This window comes from Loxodonta africana, chromosome 1 (genome assembly GCF_030014295.1).
Source record: "Loxodonta africana isolate mLoxAfr1 chromosome 1, mLoxAfr1.hap2, whole genome shotgun sequence".
In the NCBI taxonomy this organism is placed as follows: domain Eukaryota; kingdom Metazoa; phylum Chordata; class Mammalia; order Proboscidea; family Elephantidae; genus Loxodonta; species Loxodonta africana.
In genome coordinates this window covers 170,021,190-170,040,707 of record NC_087342.1, presented here as the reverse complement: position 1 = coordinate 170,040,707, position 19,518 = coordinate 170,021,190, and the positions used below count along the sequence as shown (strand labels likewise).

Below are 19,518 nucleotides of genomic sequence, written 5' to 3'. Positions count from 1 at the left end.
CCTCACAAGAATTAAATAAATATTGTCTACTTTGCAAATGAAGAAATTAGCTTGGTACAAAAGAGCTAGCAAGAGTTGCGACTAGAATTTGAAGCTAGATCTCTGATTCTAAAGGGAATGTGTTTTCCACTGCATCTGGAGGTTGCTAACTCTGGCTATACATTAGAATCATCTGGGGGTTCAAATGCCAGGGAATCTGAGATAATTAGTCATGGGTGGGTCCAGATATTAGTATTTTTTTAAAAAAGCTCGTCAGATGATCCTAAGCGGGTGAAGTTGAGAAATGTGGCATTACATACTACTTCCCCAGTGACCGCTGATGCCCCTTTGTTTGAAAATTTGTCATCTGTCAAAGAGTAATCATTAATAGGAATTTCTCATTTAAATTTTTTCATCAGAAGCATGAGTGATTTGTATCAGGAATAAAGAGAGACTATGCTGCATAAGTAACATTGCAAAGGTTACAGTGAACAAAATGAAGTATCTTATTTCCTATAAATCTTTTAAAAATTAAAATGGATTTTTATTTTTGCCTTATGACTTTGGGGTCCTCTCAGTGAAGTGAAAATGAACTGGATTACTTGGTAAATTTGTTTCTGGCCCTCTGAATCTAGTAATAAACTGTAATTTAGCCTAAGGGGAAGAACATTTTCTCGACTTAAAGTAGCTTTGGAAGGTAATACATCAGATAATTGGTTATAAATCTCTAGCTGACTTAAACATGAATACATTTAGATAATTAGTTCTGGGATAACACTGCACTATAGTTGAAAATCTTTTTGGCAAACAAGCTGCTTAAAAGATTGTATTTTAGATTAAGAGAAGACTGGACTATAATTGAAAATCATTCTTTTAAAAAATTTTTTTAATGTGAGCCATAGAATAATACAATAAGTTAGTTTTTTATATTGAGAAATCTTTTAAATAAGTTGGAAATGAACTTTTCTCGGAGCTTTGGTGACCCAGTGGTTAAGAGGTTGGCCACTAACCAAAAGGCCAACAGTTCAAATCCACCAGGTACTCCTTGGAAACCCTTTGGGGCCATTCTACTCTGCTTGGTGGGGTCACTGAGTTGGAATCGACTCAGTGGCAGTGGATTTGATTTGGTTTTTGGTTTAGGACTATAATTGAAAATCATTCTTCCTTTTAAAAAAAAAAATTTTAATAGGAGCACATAGAACAATAGAATAAGTTGTTTTTTTATATTAAATTTTTGAATTTTCAGTTTCGTATGTTGTTTTTAAATAAGTTGGAAATAAACTTTTCTTGATTGGGAGAATACAGTAACTGAATCCTATCTACTTAAAAATTACTGAGATTGACTCTTGGAATACATAAAAGATGTTATAACTCGCAGTTATGGTTTATTAGCTGGTGATGTTGAAATTAAAGCGTACAGTCAGCTTTTTTCAGTGCTTAGTGAGATTTTATTTTAAAAAAGAAAAAAAAAATTTTTTTTTTTTAGTGAGATTGTATTTTCTTTAACTTTCCAGCAGTATTTTTAGCCATCCAAAGTCTTCATAGATAACTAGATTGTACTGCCTCAGTTTATAGACCCATAGCCAGATGTAACAATTGTGAGCCTCTCATTTTTTCAGATTCTAACAAGAAATCTCTCTCTTTTTAAGCATGCTTATCCCTTCTCCCTAATATTTTAAGACTTACTAGGAGAGGGAGGGTTTGAGAAGGAATGGTTATCTATGAACTCCTCAGACATTGGCCTAGATGCTCTTGGACCACCATTCTTGCCCCCACCACCATTTCATGATATGGCTGGAGGTGAATATAGCTGAAATTGACAGAAGGTAAATGGCAACTAAACTGTTACCATGGAGTGAGAAGATAGGGTCTTGTATATTAGTTGAAAGGGTTGAAGGAAGCAAAAGTAGACATGAAGAAGGGAATTTAGTGTTGTAAAGTGTTGCAGCTGGATTGTGTTACAATTTTTATTCTCCCCACCATGGTTAGCAATTGTATGACTCTAGTAGGCAACATTCACAGAGCTTGATGTGAGTGACGCAGATGCTCTGGCCCTGAGCCAGAGTGAACATTCCAGCAAACCTGTGATGATAGAGTTTTGGCAGAGCCACTTTTTCATACTAGTCCTGACACCTCACTTACCTTATTGCTGAATCTAGAAATTCAGTGTCTTCTCTCATTGGAGCTGAGGCAACCTAAGAGATAGTGATAATAATAGTAAACACTTATGTAGCACCTACTTTGTGCTAGGCACTGTTGTATACATTCTCCATGTATTAACTGACTTATTCCTTCTAATGACTTTATGAATATGTACAATTAAATCTGCATTTTACAGATGAGGAAATTGAAGCCTGGTTGGTAAAAGTATATTGCACCAACTAACCCACTAGGAAGCAACCTGACTCCAGAGTGTTTGCTTTTTCCACTATGCTGTGCTACTTTTAGATTCCTTTTTTTTCTATGTCCCCATTTGCAAAATCAGTCATTCATTTAATTATTTAGCCATTCAAGAAACATTCATTGAGTGTTGTGGTAAGTTCAGGGTTGTTTAAGGAAGAGCCAGAACCACGAGAAGCAGTAACACACAAGCTTTTTATAAGGTGGCACTTGGATAGAGTTGCATGAGATAAAAAGTCTCTTCCAGCAAGAGACCTTCCAGAAATGCGAAGCCACCACGCAGAAGGGGAACAGGGCAAGTGATCTCTAAGAGGAGGAGAGGGAATTGGAGAGGGAGCTTAGGTCTGGGTGATAATGCTCGGCAGCAAGGTGGTCAGAGACCTCTGAAAGACAGCAGTGGTTTCAGGTCTTTTATAGCTACAGGGTTTGTCTTGTCTGAGTGCAGTTTTGAAGAGTACATGAAGTAGATAGGCTCTAAATGGCTAAAATATGTTTGTTTATACTATATTTTAAAGCAGTTGGATATGTGAGAATTTGAGTTTGTTGCCGACAGGCTTTAGACTAACAGTGTTAGGCTGCTATGAAGAAGTGAACTATATGGGGGCCATCAATTTCTTCTCAACAGAGAATGAGAAGAAATTGATGGCCAGTAGACTTTGAGGAATTCTATTTTTAATACCTTTCTTTTTTTAAAAATAGATGAAATCTTTCTATAGGACTGTCCTACATTTTCATAGGACGTTGATTTGTTGTAAGCCTTACTAAATGAATGTTCAGTTAAGAAAAAGCCAAGGTATCAGTCATATTGCTAGTAGCTCTGGCAAGAAGCATTTAAGTTGTCTTCCTTACTCTTGTTGTTTGAATAAGCTAAGTGACTGCTAGTTTAATTTTCTACTTGGTTGTATGTTTTGTTTTGTTGTAGAATTAGAATTAAGTGAATATGAAAAGTTGTTGAAACTGATGTTCATTTACCTACAGTTACAGTTTTAAAAATGAACAGCCAAAGAACACTATGCTTCTATTACAAGTTACAAGTACTATTATTGCTGAAAGCTGTTAAAACAAATAACTACCTTTAATGACTCAGTTACAATAACTAATGGCATAGTTCTAGTATTCAAAGTATATCGTCTTAGTTCATTAATATTTGAGAAGGTAGTAAAACATCCTCACTCCAATTTTATTTACTTTAATTATTGACTAGAGAGTAGAAGAGGTACTGATATTACAAAGCAATGGATAATCCAGTGTAAAAGACACTTGGTTAAATGCTCAATCTCTAAACACATTTTCTTTTACTTCCTTCTGTTTGTTTGTTTTTGTTAATAATTTTGACCTAGTAAAGCCAGGTTGTTCTTAGTAGAGTAGTTTTAGTGTTACAGAGAAAATGCCTATTTTATATAAGAACATTATATTTTTATAGGAATATTAAAATTTAGTATTAATTCATACAAGTTTTTTTTATTACATCCTTGCTTTTAAACGTAATTTTATCAGTCTGGGTACAATCAGGAGATAGAAACCACACAGCAGTTTAAACAGGGTAAGTTTTGTGTAAAGAATTATTTAACTCTGATAAAAGAGTAACTGTAAGACGTAAGAAAATGATGTAATATCCAAGGGCTGAGGGAGAATACCCAAGGAAGAACAAACTTGAATGGGGTTCCTTCTGCAAGACTGAGGTTCAGTTCATGTTGGAGAAGGTATCATTCAGCCCACTGGATTAGCAGAGAAGTTCACCATTTTCCCCAGGCTGGAGCTGGTGTGCAGTTGCTGGGCAATCAGAAAGCAGCCCTCTGGGTTGCAGGTGGATTGCAAGGCATCAGGAGCTGGTGGCATGGGTGTGGATAGGAAGTGGCAGCTCTATGAGAAACAGCAGGTGAGCTGCCTACATGGAAATTAGGGTGCCAATGGGGGCAGGAGGCTTTGGAGCACTGGTTCCTTTGTTGAGAAGGCAGGTTATCGCCAGGCCAAGGACGCAAGGTTGCTGAAAGAGAGTATATCTGGGCGTGTGGCTGGTGCAGAACTCTACCTGATGTCCTCATCTCCATACCACTGACCCACCATGCAACTGCCAGAAACTGCAGTAGACTGCTTCTTTCTGCATTGCTTCTTTAGTGCTGTCTACTTGAGAAAACTTAACATTATTCTCAGGGAGAGGTGCTTAAAGGAATTCTGTCCATTATGGCAGCACATATATCAAAGGATGAATGTGGAGCTTAGAGGCAATAAATTGATAACTAGCACAATAGCATTCTTTTTTTTTTTCCAGTTCAGTTTTGTCCATATATCCAAACCAAACCCATTGCCATCAAGTTGATTCCGAATCATACTGACCCTATAGGACAAAGTAGAACTACCCCATAGAGTTTGCAAGGAATGGCTGGTAGATTCAGACTACCAACCTTTTGGTTAGCAGCTGAACTCTTAATCACTACGCCACCAGGGTTTCCCTTCTCCGTATAGGTATATAAAATCTTGAGTTTTTACTAATTACCTTTCTATACTCTGTGTTTGCTTTCTTTCCTTTGACCCAGGGTTTTTTCAACCTTAGCACTGTTGACATTTTGGGCCAGATAGCTCTTTGTTGTGGTGAACTGTCCTGTGCACCGTAGTATGTTTAGCAGCAGTCCTGACCTTTGTTCACTGGATGCTAGTCACACATACACAACCAAAACCAGAATTTGTGACAACCAAATATGTCTCCAGACATGTTGAAATGTCCTTGGGGAGCAAAATCTTCCCTGGTTGATGGTCACTGCTTTAGCCCTTGTTTTTTCTTTCTTAGAACCAGTTTAAGTGAATTGTCTCAACATGATAAAGGGTATTTATGAAAAACCCCAAACTAACATAATACTCAGTGGTGAAACACTGAAAGCTTCCCCCCATGACTTCTTTCACCGCTCCTATTCAACCCTGTACCGGAAGTTCTAGGCAGAGCAGTTAGGCAAGAAAAAGAAATAACACCTGAATTGGAAAGGAAGAAGTAAATTCTGTCTATTCTCAGGTGACACGATCCTTTGTACAGAAAATCCCAAAGAATCTCCCAGAAAGGCTACTAGAGCTAATAAAATAATTCAGCAAAGTTGCAGGGTACAAGATCAACACACGAAAATCACTGTGTTTTTGTACACCTGCAATGACCAATCTAAAAAGGAAATTAAGAAAGCAATTCCATTTATAATAACATCTAAAAGAATAAAATACCTAGGAAAAATTTAACCAAGGGGATAGAAAACTTGTACACTGAAAACTATAAAGCATCGCTGAAAGAAATGAAAGAAGACATCTGTATGGATTGGAAAAGTTGATTTTGTGAATGTGTCACTACTGCCCAAAGTGATCTACAGCTTCATTCCCTATCAAAATTCAACAGCCTTTTTTGCAGAAATGAAAAAACCAATCTTCAAATTCATATGAAATTGCAAGGGACCCAAAATAGCCAAAGCATTCTTTAAAAAGAAAAACACAGTTGGAGGACTCATAATTCCCAAAACTACAGTAGTCAAGACTGTGTGGTACTGGCGTAAAGATAGACATATACAGACCAATGGAATAGAAATGAGAGTCCAGAGATAAACCCATACATCTGTGGCATTTATTTCTGACAAGCGTGACAAGTCCATTGAGTGGGGAAAAGAATAGTCTCTTTAACAAATTGTGCTGCAGCAACTAGATTTTCACAGCAAAAGAGTGAAGTTGGACCCCTACCTGACACCATTTTTTATATTACTGTATTTTTACACAAATAACGCACGCCTTCTACATTTGTTTACCAACTGCACCCTCCCCCATGAGGTATTTTCGGAAGTGCCCCATCCCAATATTTTTTTTACATGTTGCTGTAAAAAAATGAGCATGATGGCATTTATGAAAATACCTCATGGGTGGAGGGTGCAGTTGGCAGACATAGAAGACGTGCATTATTTAACATAGTAACTCATATCAAGGACCTAAATATACACTAAAAGCATAAAACTATTAGAAGAAAACAAATTTTCAGGACCTTGTGTTTGGCATTGGATTCTTAGATATGCCACCAGAAGCACAAGCAACAAAAGAAAAAATGGATTAATTGGGTGTAGTTTAAAAATTTTTGTGTATCAAGGACATTATTAAGAAAGTGTAAAGACAGCCTACAGAATGGGCGTAGATATTAGGAAATCATGTATCTGTTTCAATATCCAGAACATGTAAAGAATTCCTACAACTCAACAAAAAAAGGTCAATCCAATTAAAAAAAATTGGTAGATAACTTGAATAGACATTTCTCCAAAGAAGATACACAAATAGTTAATTAGCACATGAAAAAATGGTCAGCATAGAGCCTGTTACTGTCAAGTCAGTTCCGACTCATAGTGACCCTATAGGACAGAATGGAACTGCCCCATAGGGTTTCCAAGGAGCAGCTGGTGGATTCGAACTGTTGACCTTTTGGTTAGGAGTCAGACTCTTAGCCACTACGGCTTCAGGGCTCCACAATTACTCATTAGGGAAATACAAATTAAGACAAGAATGAGATACCCTTCACACTCAATAAGATGACTGCCATCCAACCAAATAGAAGGATGTGGATTAATTGGAACCTTCTTGCATTGTTGGTGGGAATGTGAAATGGTGCAGCTACTTTGGAAAACTATCTGGCAGTTTCTCAAAAGGTTAAGCATAGAGTTACCGTATAACCTGGCCATTCCACTCCTAGGTATATACCCAAGAGAATTGAAAATATACGTTGACATAAAAACTTGTATATGAATGTTCGTAGCGGCATTATTCATAGTAGCCAAAAAGTGGAAACAACCCAAATATCTGTCAGTTGATGAATGGATAAACAAAACATGGCATATCCATACAATGGACTATTATTAGACCATAAAAGGGAATGAAGTACTGACACATGCTACAACATGCTTGAACCTGCCAAACATTATGTTAAGTGAAAAAAAAATCAGATGGAAAAGGCCACATATTACTCCATTTATATGAAATGTCGAGATTCAGCAAAGCCATAGAGATTGAAAGTAGATTAGTGATTTCCAGAGGCTGAGGAAAGGGAGAATAGGAAGTACCTGTTAGTGGGTATGGGGATTCTTTTAGGGATGATGAAAATGTTCTGAAATTAGTGATGGTTGCTCAATTTTGTGAACATACAAGAAAACCACGATTGTGCACTTTAAAAGGGTGAATTTTATGGTATGTGAATTTTATCTCAGTAAAGCTGTTTAAAGAAGAAAAAGTGATCCTGAAAAATAAAAAAGATGTTTAATCAGATTGAGATTAAACTGCGATTGACAGCTATTTTACAACTGTAAATTCCACATTTTTTCTAAAACGGTTCCTGTAAGATTATATTCTTTGCTGTTTAATGTTTATAGTGTTCAGTATTTTGACTTTGGTTCTTTAACAAGGTGTGGATAAAATTTGGATCACTTGAAGCTGGGCCTTTATAGTTTAGACAGGACTAAAGGAATCAAGACATTATCCCAACCTGGTGCTTTTTGGCTTGATAACATGAGTAGCCATTATCTGTGTAGGATTTTTCTTATGGGAAAAAATGGCTATGTGAATATCTATGAAGAAGAAGCAATGACGTAGAAAAATTAATTTTATATCTAGCTTTATGTTTGAATATAGTTATGGACAGTTTAAGAAAAAATAATATATTGATAATGCCTTTTAAAAAGCTTCTGGGTTTCATCTCTTCATGTGAGGTATTACAGTATAATCTTGTTCATTTTTCATAAATTATTATCATTACAGACAGATTTGACCAGTTTTGGGCCATCAATCGGAAACTCATGGAGTATCCTGCAGAAGAAAATGGATTTCGTTACATCCCTTTTAGAATATATCAGGTAGGAAGTAAAATTCTTAAAATGGCTATCTGTGAAAGGTCAGATGCCTTACTTTTAGAAACACTTAGTTCAAAACTGTTAAGCTTGCTTAGTTACTATGCAGTGTATGTTAGAGCTTTCCACACCTGTGCCTTTGGATGACAATCACATGAGAGATGGCACTGAAATATTTGACACGTGTATCTATTTGTTTTCGATGGTAACTCCTCAGTCACCATAAGCACTCCCATCTTCCTTACAACACAGCTTCCTCGGCCTAAAGAAACTGCACATTTCTGTAGAGTATTTTAAAAATCTTACGTACTTGGCATATAGTAAATATTTGTTGAATGAATGACATATAGTCTAGCAGGACTTCCTAGAAGGACTTGCATTCCAACTCAGAGAGGTCTTATAACTTCTGTTGTAGCCATTTCCAGTATCCCACAGCTTTTACTAATAGTTACTTCTGTAATTAAAAAAAATCTGTATAGAGCCATCACGTAAGTATATGTTCAAGAGGAAACAAACTGTCTAATTGAAAATAAAGAAAATGCCAATATACCGTAAGAATGAAAAGTACTTCTGATTTAGTGTTGCAGCGTGCTTTGCATTCATTTCATTGATGTAATGGCAAATAGACCATGTTTTAGGTAATGGATTTATAATATATACAATATAAATAAAATCAGAAGATCCTAGTGGAATAAGTCCAGATGATTTAATTAGCCACCCTGCTCTGCCTTTTTTTTTTTTTTTTAATGTTGTTGCTAGTTGCCATCAAGTCGATTCTGACTCGTGGTGACCCCATATGTGCTCAGTAGAACTACTCCGTAGGGTTTTCAAAGCTGTTACCTATTGGAAGCAGAATGCCAGGGCTGTTCTCAAGGCACCTCTGGGTGAGTTTGAACTGCCAGCCTTTCGGCTAGTAGTCAGGTGCTTAAGAAACCGTTTATGCTACTCAAGACTTTTTATAGGAAAAGGAAATTTTGTTTAATTCCACAAGTCTCTGTTAAGTACAGACATGCAGTGGATTCTGGAAATCACATCATATATTTATTCATACTCTATCTTGTATCATGAAGAATCTGAGGCAATTTACAAGAATATACAATCACAAAATTAAAAAAAAATTAAGTTTAAAATTAAAGCCAACTGCAAATACATGAAATTACAGAATAAGATTACATAAGCTGTGAAGGAATGCAATCATCACATTAAAATTGACCTGCAGATTTGACCCTGAGCTTCCTGGTAGCCAGAGCAAGGGAAAAACAAATGTGATGACATATACTTTTTTTTTTTTTTTTTTTTTTATCATACCCAAGATGAAAACCTAGATCATCAGGAAAAGCTAAACTTTTTGGGCATTGGATAGGAAAGAAATTTCTCATATGATTTATTTAGAGGGAATAAGTAACATACCTGGCAGTAGCCTTTGTAACTTGTCTGTAGTAAAAACATAGCAGTAGTTTCCATAAAGTTTCTTCTAAAGTGTCATTCAGTGAAAGCTAAAGGCATCGTACCATAAGCCAAGGACCTTCCACCATAAAATTAAGAATTGGGTGAAGTTTGGGAAGGCTGAGGCTGAAAAGCTATTTCGGCTATTTTATGGAAAGTGTGTGCGTATCAAATAAGAGGGAAAGTAATTGAAGGACCAAGGCAGGTGGGCGGGGGTGGGGGGTGGTGGGATTAACAGTAAAGGTTAACCCAGGGGAAGAGAGGTTTGCAGAGAATTGTTAAGGAAATGTAGGGCAAGGTTGATGTGCTTATACTGGAAAGCCTCAGTCTTCTCTGTATATTTAGGAAAGAAGCCATCTGCTGAGGAGGGGGTGTGAAAGTTTTGGCAGCTATTCTGTTTGATAGAGAGGGCAAATAGAACAGTTCCTGTATTTGCATAAAATAATGGGAGAAAGATAACAGGAAGCCAGGTTGTTTCTGTTGTGAGAAGAAATATCTCAATAGTAGACAAACCTTACCAACTAAGTATTACCTAAGAGAAACTTCAGGCATATTTTACAGAGTTAGATTCAGCAGTTATACTTTAGTTATTCCACAGGGAAAACACAAAATATTACTAAGTATAATACATAGGGTTGCCATAAGTTGGAATCAACTCAGTGGCAGCTAACAACATTAATTTCATAGGGAGAGTCCACTTCCTCACCATGGCTGATACAGATATCGGTGATTAAATGTGGATTAAAAACAATAACAAATTATTATAGAATTTTAGTGAAGTCCTTAGGTTTTCTGAGTGGAGTGCAAACTTTTTTTTTTTAAGCAGGAAGTCTGCTGTGAGGCTGAGCTTGGAGGGGCTGAGTGGGGTAAGTGGCCCTGGCTCAGGTGCCTTGGCTTCTCTCCTTCTGGGCCCGGTATTCGCATCATCAAATATTTATGGAAACTTTGAAGCACAATTTGAAAATTTTTTATCTGTCTAGGCCCATAGAGGTTCAGTGCTTTACTCAAGTTAAGGGGTCCTTTAGCTAGCTAGCTGTCTTGATACACTAATTTACACTGTGTGTAAGTGCTTTCTGAATATTTGTTTAACTGAATTCCAGGGTAATACAAGCACCAAAGATAACATAATTTTAAACGTAAAAAATGACTTTACAGTTACTTTTAATACAAATTTGAAAAGGTCACAAGCATTTTCTTGGTTTTAGATACAAGGTGACCTTAATAGGGATAATTGTAGTTGCTGTTAGTTGCTGTCCATTCCAGCTCATGGTGACCCCATGTGTGCAGAGTAGAACTGCTCCACAGGTCTTCAAGGTTGTGAATTTTTGGAAGCAGATCACCAGGCCTGTCTTTCCAGGTGCCTCTGGGTGGGTTCGAACTGCCAGCTTTTGGCTGGTGTCAGATGCTTAACCATTTGTGTCACTCGGGGACTCCTATGATAGTTATAAGTGGTTGAAGAAAATACAGCATTTTAAATTTAATTAAAATAGTGGAAGAAGAATGGAAGTGGAAAATAGCTGTTGGAAGGATTACATAAAAGAACAGTGCACAGTTGATCAAATCCCGATTTTCTTACCACTTAGTAGAAGAATATTTTCATCTTATTTTGCTTTCATACTTCAAAATTTTCATACTTTGAAAATTTGTGCCTGCGTCTACACCTCACCGAGCTCAGCAGGTTGTACAGTATTTGACATGTACAGATTAGAGTAATTGCCCTTGAAAAAAGTTGTGTTTCCTAGAAAGGGCAGTGAACTAGTAGATAGGCCTCTTGGGGAATTCTGACACTAACCAGTTGTGTAACCTTATGAGGTTACTCAGCCTCTCTGGGCCTTTGTTTCCTCATCCACAGAGTGAAAGACAGTAACCAAGTAAATTTATACATCAAATTAAAGTTTTCTTTAAGAAATCGTGTTACAAGTTTGTGGAATTCTATCAGTGACACTATTTTTTTATTTTTCCTAATAATTATTTATTTATTTTTTTTTTGAACTTTAGATGAAGGTTTACAGAGCAAACTAGTTTCTCATCAGACAGTACACACATTGTTGTATGTATGACATTGGTTAACAACCCCATGACATGTTAGCATTCTCCCTTCTCAGCCCTGGGTTCCCTCTTACCAGCTGTCCTGTTCTCTCCTACCTTCCAGTCCCTGCCCTAGGGCTGGTGCGTCCCTTTAGTCTTGTTTTGTTCCATGGGAGTATTCAATCTTTGGTAGAAGGGTGAACCTAAGGAGTGGCCTCATTACTGAGCTGAAAGGGTGCCTGGAGGCGATACTCTGCAGGTTTCTCCAAGTCTCTGTCAGGCCAGCAAGTCTGGTCTTTCTTTTTGAGTTAGAATTTTGTTCTGCATTTTTCTCTAGCTGTGTCCGGGACCCTCTATTGTGATCCCTGTCAGACCAGTCAGTGGTGGTAGCCGGGCACCATCTCGTTGTACTGGACTCAGCCTGGTGGAAGCTGTGGTAGATGTGGTCCATTTGTCCTTTGGACTAATCCTTCCTTTATGTGTTTAGTTTTTTCCATTCTTCTCTTGCTCCCAAAGGGGTAAGACCAGTGGAGTATTCTAGATGGCCACTCACAAACTTTTAAGACCCCAGACACTACTCACCAAAGTAGAATGTAGAACATATTCTTTATAAACTCTGTATGCCAATTGAGCTCGATGTTCCCTGAAACCATGGTCCCCACAGCCCTCGGCCCAGCAATTCTGTCCCTCAGAGAGTTTGGATATGTCTGTGGAGCTACCATGGGCTTGCCTTGTGCAGGTTGTATGGCTTCCTCAGTATTGTGTACTGTCTTACCCTTCACCAAAGTTACAACTTACCTATTGTCAAGTGTTTTTCCATCCCTACCCTTCCCCTCCCTCATAACCATAAAATATTGTTTCTTTTTGTATGTAAACCTTTTCATGAGTTTTTACAGTAGTGGTCTCATATAATATTTGTCCTTTTGTGATTGACTTACTTCACTCAGCATAATGCCCTCCACACTCATCCATGCTATGAGATGCTTCACAGATTCATCATTTTTCTTTAGCATTGTGTGTATGTACTACAGTTTGTTTATCCATTCATCTGTTGATGAGCATGTAGGTTGTTTCCATCTTTTTGCTATTGTGAACAGTGCTGCAGTGAACATGGTTGTACATATATCTATTCATGTGACCACTCTCATTCCTCTAGGATATATTCCTAGGAGTGGGATTGCTGGATCAAATGGTATTTCTATTTCTAGCTTTCTAAGGAAGCGCCGTATAGTTTTCCAAAATGGATGTATCATTTTGCATTCCCACCAGCAGTGTATAAGAGTTTTGATCTCCCTGCATCTTCTCCAACATTCGTTATTTTGTTTTATTGATTCGTGCCAGTAATGCCAGGGGTGAGATGGTATCTCATTGTGGTTTTGATTTGCATTTCTTTGATGTCTAGAGATGGTGAGCATTTCCTCATGTGCCTGTTGGCCACTTGAATGTCTTCTTTGGTGAAGTGTCTGTTTCCTTTGCCCATTTTTTAATTAGGTTGTCTTTTTGTTGTAGAGGTGTTGGATTTTCTTGTAGATTTTAGAGATTTGTAATAAACAAATTTTTTTTCCTAGTCTGTAGGTTCTTTTTTTACTCTTTTGGTCAAGTCTTTTGATGAGCATAAGTATTTAATTTTTAGAAGATCCCAGTTATCTAGCTTATCCTCTGGAGCTTGTATGTTGTTGATTGTGGTTTGTATCCTGTTAATGCTATGTATTAGGGCCTCTAGCATTGATCCTGTTTTTTCTTCTATGAACTTAATGGTTTTTTGCTTTATATTTAGGTCTTTGATCTACTTTCAGTTTGTTTTTATGTATGGTGTGAGGTATTGGTCCTGTTTCATTTTTTTGCAGATGGACATCCAGTTTTGCCAGCACCATTTGTTAAAATGACTGTCTTTTCCCTATTTGATACTCTTTATTTTCTAAAACTTTTTAAACTCCTGCATACAAAGCAGATTTATCATCTTTATGATAAACATAGTTCTTTCCTTTATGGCCCTGTTTTGACTAAAGCCCTTTATGATGCCATATGGAGTTTATTCATTTCTAAAAATGCAATTTATAATTTTCAAGTGGTCCCTATTTATCATGAAGGCAGGGTAACTGTTTTGTTCATGCTGTGTGTCTCTTACCTATAATGTGCCTAGCGTGTAGTCCCCATTTATAAATATTTAATTCATTAAATCATTCCTTAGTCATTGATGCTTGATTTGGGGCTATTCTATTGAACCATGAGTTTATTTATAGTAACCTGTACGTGTACCGTGGTACCTGTACCATAAAGCCTAGTATATCATTTGTGAGATTTAGTTTAATAGAATATATTGTAGACTCTAAAGACATTTTCAAAAGAGGAGTTCCAAAACTATTTTGGGGTATATACTTCCCAGCACTCATTTGGATGATAAGTTCTGGCATGAATATTTAACTATACTATTGTTGTTGTTAGGTACCATCAAGTTGATTCTGACTCATAGCAATCCCATGTGAGAGAGTAGAACTGTCCCATAGGGTTTTCTTGACAGTAATTTTTACAGAAGCAGATTGCTAGGCCTTTCTCCTGCGGAGCTGCTTGGTGGGTTCTAACCACCAACATTTTGGTTAGCAGCTAAGTGTTTAACCCATGCGCCACCAGGACTCCTTTGGCCTATAACTCTACTGTGGTTTCTATATTATAAATACTTTAAGCTCCTATGGGGAAAAGGCTCTGTACTATTACTCAGTGGAGGGATTATTATTGTCAAAATAATAGTGCAGGTGTACAGAGGAGAGAGCTTTCTTTTCATATTTATCTCTGTTTGGGGCAAAATTGTCAGATTTATCCAGATTTTTACTGTGGTATCCTAACACAGAAGAATTCACGGGGTGGGGGTGGAGTGGGGGGTGGGTGGAGAAGGAGAAAAGGAGAGAGAATGTGTGTGAGAGAGAATATGGTTTTATAAAGTTCTATAGTTAGAATGTGGGAAGCTAGAGAGTTCTCAAAATTTGCTTGAGAAAACCTGGCTGCCAGGTGTGGATTCTCTTAGGGCAGAGCATGCCGCCTGATCTTTCCTGTGTCAAAGGCAGTTGAGCAGCAGTTTTTCCTTAAACAGAAAGAGACAAAGAGCCTGAGGACTTTGTTGGTTTATTCAGTTGGATTGCTTGTTTTATTGGGATTCTACCTACATAGCTTTCCTTTTGGACTTACCCCTTTCCAATTTGGTTCTTATTTGAATTCGATTAAAATTTTAGGAGTGATATATGTAAGTGAATATCAAAAACTAGGAGTCCTGCTTTTTTGCCAGTTTGTCATTTCCTGGCTTTCCCCGTTCTGCAATTTCGAATCTTCATCCACCAATTAACTAGAGGAGGATGGGCTCTGCTTTCCCTTTTCCTAATTATATGACCTTAAGGTAACCTCAGATTTCTGTTGTTGATCCCTTTACATCTGATTAGTTTGCATAGTTGTGATACTCCCTTGATTAAATTGTCACTTCTGTTTATGCAGCCTGATGGTTAATTAGCCCCTTTCATATCATTAACGTTGTTGTTGCTGTTAGTTGCTGTCGAGTTGATTCTGACTCACAGGGACCCCATATGTACAGAATAGAATCGTGTCCCATAAGGTTTTCAAAGCTGTGACCTTTTGGAAGCCTGTCTTCTGCTGCACCACTGGGTAGATTCTAACCACCATCCTTTCAGCTAGTAGTCTGGCGCTTAGCCGTTTGTGCCACGCAGTGACTGCTATCGTTAACATCCTAAATAATAAATCTTTATATTATTTGAGACTTTAAGTTAGTAAGTCAAATCTGAAAATCCAGGTTTATGAATAGATAAGTGAAAAGTATAATTTTTACTAAAGTATTTATTTTTCTTTGCAAACGGATTGCTAGTGGAATTCCTAAACAAGAAATAGAGGAAAGGGCACTGAGTATGCTTGAGCAAGGCCATTTAATCTTGCCGAAGCCTCAAAACCATCTTATTATGTAGGAATGGCCTGGTTTTACATATGAGGAAACTGAAGCTGAAGGAATTCAAGGTACTTGCTTAGGGTCACACTATGGAAAAATGGAAGAACTAGAATCCAGAGCTCAATCTAACTTAAGAACAAAGTATGATTTTATTTATAAAAACTATGTTAAACGCAGAATTTTCAGGGTATAACTACCACGTAAATTGAAATCCACCTGGACCAATTGAGTTAATATAAACCTAAAAAACCTATGACTGTTCTTTACAGACTGACTTTTCTAAGGCTTGTTAGGAAATTCCAGTTCTTTCTTCATGTATAATGTTTTTATCATGGGCTTAAACCCACCCACTGCCGTCGAGAGTGACTATAACCCAGTGACAGAATTACAGTGGTAAAAGTTAAATAGGTCCAAAACCAATCTAGAGATGTTACTGACCAAAATGTGTCCTTTCTGTCATTTACATAACAGTTTAGGTTAGTGCGTGAGTTTCAGGCTTGTGTTCCTGAAATCCAGGTGCATAATATTAACGAGTATTCTAGACATGAGGTTAATGGCAGGAAGTGTTCCAGAAATGTAACCAAAATGCTTTTAGAATAGCACATGTAAACAGATGGTGATTAATGAGGATATTTATCAAAAAGATTTGTAAAATGACTGTAAAGTCCTTAAGCGTTGATCTTTAGGTTGTAGAGTGAAAGTTAGGCACATCATTTTGGCTTTTCAAGAAGCAGTAGATTCATAAATGTTTTCTTGCCGATATACTTTGGTTAAGAAAAGTTTGACTTATTCATTGTTCAACATGTTCACTTAGAGATAGTTGCATGCTGTGTCCTGTGCTGTATACAGGGAGTACAGTGCTGATTAAAATCATACATCACCCTTATACATCTTATTGTCTAAAGATAGAAATAAATAATTATACAAACAAATGTAAAATTGCAGCTGTAATTGGTGCTGTGGAAGAGTTAAATAGTGCAATAAAAGCCTGTTCCCAAAGACTTCCTTGAGGAAGTGTTGTATCCTCCAAGGTCTTGATAGGTAGGTGGCAAAGAATGATGAGAAGAGCTTCAGGTAGAGGGGACATTGTGTGAGGATAGCCTATTTGTCTTGATGACAGAGTTGGAGGGGAATAAGGCTGCAAAGATCAGACCATATTAAGGAGTTTTCTCTTCCTAGAAGAGTGGGAAATTCTAAGGGATTTTTAATGATATGAATATCCATTCATACTTATTTCAGCTAAGGTTTAATCACCTACTTTGTTCTGTATATTTTTCTAGGGGTTATGTATAAAGTCAGAGAATCCTCTTAAGGATAAAAGTAACAATATTATTTTTAGTTTTAAACAAAAATCCAAAGCTGAAAGAAAAGTTTGTTTTCTAGTAAAATGATCCCTTCTTGTCTTTGGAAGCAGTTGGCAGTTAGATAGTAGTAAAATTAGAATTTGAGTTTAGTTATGTTTTCTTTTGTAATCCCCAGAACCCTGCTCCCTTTCCCATTTATTATTTCAGTGTGAAAGTGTTGACTTATATCATTAAAGCTCCAATAGTATTTTAATTCTCTTGGGAGGTTGTTTAGCCATTTACTTAAGCAAATCTATTTACTTTTATTTTTTAATATGCTGAAATATTTAAGAGGTTTTGACGGGAGAAAAAGTACATTTTTAAAAATGGAAACCAGGATGTCAGAGATTAACTTGGCACTTCGTGCATTTAAGAAGAAGCCAAAACTTTAAATTTTTTTGTTTCCAGAAATGTTGATTTATGTATTTTGCAAAGTGAGGACAACAGAAACATGTGGAGAATTATGGCAGTGTTTGTTAGGATTCTTCCTCCTCCAGGGTTGTGGCAATGTTGGTGAGAAATTGTAATTCTAATCTTCCATTGTTTTCATTGCAGTTGATATCTTGCAGTAATATCTAGCAGAAAAGCAGGAGACCAAAAGGAAAAACTTATTGGTCATTAGGAGCCCAGGTGGCACAGTGGTTAAGAGCTCAGCTGCTAACCAGAAAGTCAGCACTTTGAATCCACCAGCCCTTTCCTTGGAAACCCCATGGGGCAGTTCTGCATTGGCCTGTAGGGTTGCTATGAGTCGGAACTGACTTGACGACAATGAGTTTGTTTTTTTTTTTAATTGATCATTAAGCTGACTATTACAGCTTTTAATTTAGTTTTGCAGTCATTTCAGAAAGAAACACTGCGTCATGTTTAACACAGTTTGAACTGTGCAGAAGGATTTAATACCTTTAGCAGAATAGAATGTAAATATCCTCTGTTCCACAGCTCAATGTGTGGTACTTAATTTTTAACTTATTAGAGTGTGACTTGTGGCCATGAAACACTATGTAAAAATGAAATATAATATTTGATATATTTTTAGGACCTAATTATTGTAAAATACTTCTTTGCTCATGATAAAATATTACTGAAATGAAAGTGTCATTTGTGGTCAGTGGGATTTTTAACATTTAATTTCATTACTGATTTAGCAATTTGTTGAGGTATTGCTTTGAATAAGGAACTCCAGAGCTATGGTAGTAAGATATGGCCTTTAACATCAAAGAATTTAGACTCATAAAGGATCTTTCTTATATATATATATATAAACTACGTTAGTATGTAGAAAGTGACCATTATCTTCAGGATTCGTGATGGGAAGGAATTACCTCTGGATTTGAGTGTGAAAGTAGGAGAAGGCTTCATAGAGGTGTTTTGAGCTGGCCCTTGAAGGAGAGCTAGAATTTGGATATTTGTAGTGACTGGAGGGGTAAATTTTAGGTAGCAAGAACATAAGTAATTCAGTTACCTGGCTTCAATTCAAGATACTTCCTCTCTTTTGGCTAGGCTTGGTTGTAGTTACAGTTTATTGAACACCATTATGCTAAGTATTTTACATATATTGTCTTATTTTAACTCTGTCTATATATGTATTTTATGTTTTTTCTTTTCCATACCAATGACGGAAACAGGCTTAGACAGGTTAAGTAACTTTCCCAAGGCAACACAGCTTAGTAAAAGGGGTAAAAATGTAGGTAAGCGCTCTGGAGTCAGTATTCCTGGATTTAAATCCCACTTACTTGGTATGTGATCTTAGGCAGTCACATACCAAGGAGTGTTCCTCCTTCTATAAAGTGAGGATTTATTCATTCAGTAAATATTTTGACCTACTATGTGCCAGGCATCATTCTGAGGATATATCAGTGACTTTAAAAAGAAAAGTTTCATATTTATAGGTAGACAATAAAGAAAATAAAGTAGATGATATAGTATGTTTATTAGAAGATGATACAGACTGTGAAGAAAAATGAAGTCTGGAAGTAGGATAGAAGTTTTGGGTGGGGAGTCTGGATTTTAAATAGGGAAGTTGAGGGAGGCCTCGTTGAGAAAGTGACATTTGAGAAAAAACTTGAAGGGGATAAGGGAACAAGCAAGCCATGTGGATTTCTGAGAGGAGAACATTCCAGGCAGAGACCCTGAGGTGGGAGTGAGCTCGAGGAGCTGCAAGGAGGCCACCATGGCTGAAGTGGAGGGAGCAAGGGTGAGAAAGGAAATAAAGTTAGAGAGTTAAAGGGAGGCCTTGCAGGCATTTTGGCTTTTACGTTGAGTAAGAAGAGGTACCACTGAAGAGTTTAGAGTAGAGACAAACGTGATCAGACGTAGGTTTTTAAAGAGACATTTTGGCTGCTGTGTTGAGAATAGACTTAGGGGAATAGAGGTAGAAATAGGGGTAGAACTGCAAGAATCTACCAAAATAAACCTGGTGAGAGATCATAATGGTGGCTTGGACAAAAGTGTTACAGCGTTTGTGATTCAAGAAAAATTCATAATTTTCAGATAAAGAAAAGCTAGTGACAGATGTCAGTGTGTCAGT

General features: G+C 37.0%; 1 protein-coding gene across 8 annotated transcripts in view; it reads left to right on the top strand.

The window, feature by feature from the left end:
- ATG5 (autophagy related 5) overlaps positions 1 to 19,518 on the top strand; it is a 220,824-nt gene that overhangs the window by 78,099 nt on the left and 123,207 nt on the right. For all 8 annotated transcript variants that reach the window (XR_010322545.1, XM_023543213.2, XM_023543205.2 and 5 more), the window contains one exon: positions 8,140 to 8,234. Coding sequence is in view for 7 of the 8 variants with exons in the window: in XM_023543213.2 (XP_023398981.1) it covers positions 8,140 to 8,234 (95 nt within the window). In the remaining variant the exon portion in view is untranslated. The remainder of the gene's footprint in view (positions 1 to 8,139; positions 8,235 to 19,518) is intronic.